The sequence below is a fragment of the Strongylocentrotus purpuratus genome, unplaced genomic scaffold, assembly GCF_000002235.5.
Source record: "Strongylocentrotus purpuratus isolate Spur 01 unplaced genomic scaffold, Spur_5.0 spur5_contig_867, whole genome shotgun sequence".
Lineage (NCBI taxonomy): Eukaryota > Metazoa > Echinodermata > Echinoidea > Camarodonta > Strongylocentrotidae > Strongylocentrotus > Strongylocentrotus purpuratus.
Genome location: NW_022145576.1, coordinates 480837 through 484339, shown reverse-complemented (window position 1 = coordinate 484339; position 3503 = coordinate 480837). Strand labels below are relative to the sequence as shown.

General features: G+C 39.9%; 1 protein-coding gene across 1 annotated transcript; it reads right to left on the bottom strand.

Annotated features, from left to right (window-relative positions):
- Window positions 1-327: 327 nt before the first annotated feature.
- Window positions 328-2609, bottom strand: LOC105443713. The gene is made up of 4 exons (XM_030974833.1): window positions 2494-2609; window positions 1924-2025; window positions 985-1077; window positions 328-397 (listed from the first exon to the last, which is right to left on the bottom strand). The coding sequence occupies exons 1-4, from the start codon at window positions 2607-2609 to the stop codon at window positions 328-330; spliced, it is 381 nt and encodes a 126-aa protein (XP_030830693.1).
- Window positions 2610-3503: the final 894 nt, after the last annotated feature.

The window sequence follows — 3503 nt, the reverse complement described above, 5'->3', positions numbered from 1 at the left end:
ACAATAGAAAGAAACAAATCCAATTGTTATATTCCCAATTATTTCTCGCATATGAATCTTAATCGTGCGTAGCAAGGCTTATCCTCCCAAGTATAACCATGCTCTTCTCTAATTCGAAAACAGGTTGCATGGTCGTCGAACGATAGCGAGTTAAACTTGGTATATGTAACTGTTGATCCGTCCAGCCACCTTGCCTCACCGGGACTTGAGGCGGTCAGCCCGATCCAGTAGTCCTCACCGGCACTCCTTTCGATGAAGTCCTGTTCCTCTTGGGACTCGATGAAGACCAGATGGGATCCGTATTGGGAACAAGCTGAAACCGCGGAATCATGACTCATCTCCGAAGTGCTGAAATTGTAGAACGACCCGACGTATTCCACCGTAGAAGTTAGGTAAGCTAAATAGATAAAAACAATATTTAAATTACTCAATCCTAAGAAAGTAGACAAATATATTATTTTGGGTAGAAACTTAAATAGTCAAAGTAGAATAAATAATGATGAAAATGATGACGACAACAAAAACGATAATGATAATAATAATACAAATGGTAATGTTGATAATAAGATTCAGGTTAATTCGCAATGTGTTTTTTTGCAGGTTTTGTTGTGGTTAATATTGTTTGTTTACCTGACTGCTACGAAAATATGTGAAGCAACTAGGGGACCGACAGCACTAAGTCCTCCTTAAAGGACTTAGTAATGAGGATAAATGCCTTACCAAAGGGCACCAGCGCATCGACTTGGTTTCGAACCCAGGACCTCCCGTATACGAAACCACTGCTCTATCACTAAGCTATATCATCTCATAATATTAAAGTTAGAGAGAGAAAGAGAGAGAAAGAGAGCGAGAGAGAAAGAGAGAGAGAGAGAGAGAGAAAGAGAGAGAGAGAGAGAGAGGGGGGTAGGGGAGAGGGGTAGTGACTAGATCCATTATAATAATGATCGAATGCACGTGGTCATTTCATTGTTTTATCTTACTTACTGGAGGTGGTGATTTCTTGCGATGTCGCTGTGTCTGACAAAGTGGTCGTAGGGCGCGTCGTGGGCTTGGTCGTCGCGACCGTAGTTGATGATTCTGTTGACTCTTAAAAATTTTGTTTTAACAAACATAACTGACTTTAATGATCATGATGTAATTGAGGGTTCAGGGTTATAACAAATGAAACCACACGTACAAAGCAAAGAGATTCAGAATGATATCTAAACAGGGCTAGAAACCGAAACGAAGACAATTTAGCTTCATGAAAACAGATTTTTACAGTTTTTTTTTATGAGGTATAATTTGTAGATTAATTGAGATTTTTTGCTAAATGATGTATCTAAATTTGTTCCTGTGGCATGTTTGTTTTCATTATACTCGTGGGCAAAATAAAAAGACTGGTATCCCCCCCCCCCCCCCTCTTCAAAAAAAAGTTTTAGCATGCCCTTGGAAGGAAAGGACAAATAAAAAGAGAGTCAGATAGAGACTAAAGCCTCGGTCACAAATGCCATTACGAACTGCTACGAACGCCGTACGAACGATTTTCAGACAATGGAAATTCGGGAAGACAATGGAAAAACAGGGAGATTCGTACGAAATGGAGATGATAGAGTTAGCATTTTTTTTAGATTTAGTGGTGTTTTGTCAAAGTTGAAGGAATTTTGGGGGCTAAATATTTCATCTAAATATACCGCTGTGGCGTATTTGCTTTCGTCAAACTCGTGGGTAAACAATTCGACGGTCAATTCCCCCCTAAAAATATTTTCGTGACTTCCGTGAAAGGAAACGGCACGGAAAATAAAGAGTCAGATAAAGACAGACAAAGAGAGAGCGAGAGAGTGAGAGAGAGAGAGAGAGAGAGAGAGAGAGGGAGGGTGGGTATTAATGGCTATAGATATATAATGAAATTTATGACGCCATTTCAATGTTTTTATTGCTTACCTATGATGGTTGTAGCTTGCGATGTCATTGTGTCTGACATCGTGGTCGTAGGAGTCGATGTTGGCTTGGTCGTTGCGTCCATAGTCGATGATTCTGTTGACTCTGAAAAGTTTTCAACAAACATAACTATTAAAGTTGAATGATCATGATGTAATTGAGGGTTCAGGGTTATAACAAATGCAACCACAAGTACAAAGCGATGAGATTAGGAATGACACATTAACATGATTAGAATGCCAAAACGATGGAAGTTTAGCTCCATGAAAAAATAGAAATTTGTATAGCTCATTTCTTTTATAAGGTATGACCTGTGTCAGAAAAATATTTATATGTAGGGGTGTTTTGTCAAAGTCGAAAGGACTTTTTAGCCCAATATTTTATCTAAATGTATTGCTGTGGCGTATTTGTTGTTGTCAGGGGCGGGAATTTCTTTTCTACTTGGGGGGGGGGGGGATGAAATGCAAGATTTTCTACAATATTTACTTGCACATTTCGAAGGATGTTATACGATAGAAAGAGAAGGGGGGCTATAATGGCATGACCCATTGTGATAATGAGCAAAAACATGACGTAATATCTATGTTTCTATTGCTATAGTGGTGTTTTGGGAAGTCGTTGTGTCTGAGTGTTCCGACATCGTAGTCGTAGTGCTCGTCTTGGGCTTGGTCGTCGCTTCCGTCATACATTACTCAAAACATAACTGAGGTATGCGGCGATGCATAACATTATTTCCTCTGAAATTATTTCCCCGCCGGCTGTCTCCAGGCGCCCTTGGCCAGGTTACGGGGATAGGATCGGGGGGTGGGGGGATATAAATTGGAAAAAACTTTTCCTGTGGGAATCAAGAGACTATCAAAAAGTTCTAAAAGAGGACAGCGGGGTATATTCTTCTTAATCGTCTCCATCATCGTTTGAATCATCATCTTCTTCTTCTTCAGCTGCAGGACTGGCCACTGTCATGTATTGTCGTACTGGTGAGGCGCAGTGCAGTGCCGAATGTATGTGTATAAAAATACAGCAAACTGCGTGCAAGTATAATAGCTAACAAACAAATTTAGTTTTCCCCCGTAGAAAGTCTCTTCATGGTCTTTGTTTATTAATTGACCACCCCTTTCCCCCGATACGTCTATTACAGTACACCTACGTTCATCGCAGTGTCTCCCCTGAAATCCACTTGAGCAGTTACAGTTGTAGCCTACTATAGTCTCCTCACACCAGCCGTTGTTACAAAGGTTTTTGCTACAATCTGCGAAATGAGTAAGAAACGGGATATAAAAAAAAATCAACACTGATCAACAAATTATCATTGCATTTTGTTCTGTTTGGTGTGAAAAGGTATATTTTCAGGCTTTTGAAAAATTAATATATGAAATATAAGCATGACTACGCTAATACATTTTTTCAGGGCTTAAAGCTTATCAGTACTAGTTTACAGGAAGGATTAGACCGTCCTGCAAGGTCACTGAACAGGTGGTTATCTCATCAACTCAGCTCTCAGTTAATAAAGAAAAAGAGAATCATGGGGGACCAACGGTCACCGATTAGACATTGTTTGTTATATAGAGGGCGCAAGTAGCTAC

What these genes read in the sequence shown, in the direction of transcription:
- LOC105443713 (XM_030974833.1), bottom strand. Translation starts at nt 2,609, where the DNA reads ATGTATGACGGAAGCGACGACCAAGCCCAAGACGAGCACTACGACTAC. An exon ending in AATAGAAACATAGATATTAC is followed by an intron (nt 2,026 to 2,493) that starts GTCATGTTTTTG and finishes AAAACTTTTCAG; the next exon opens with AGTCAACAGAATCATCGACT. An exon ending in GCAAGAAATCACCACCTCCA is followed by an intron (nt 398 to 984) that starts GTAAGTAAGATA and finishes TTATCTATTTAG; the next exon opens with CTTACCTAACTTCTACGGTG.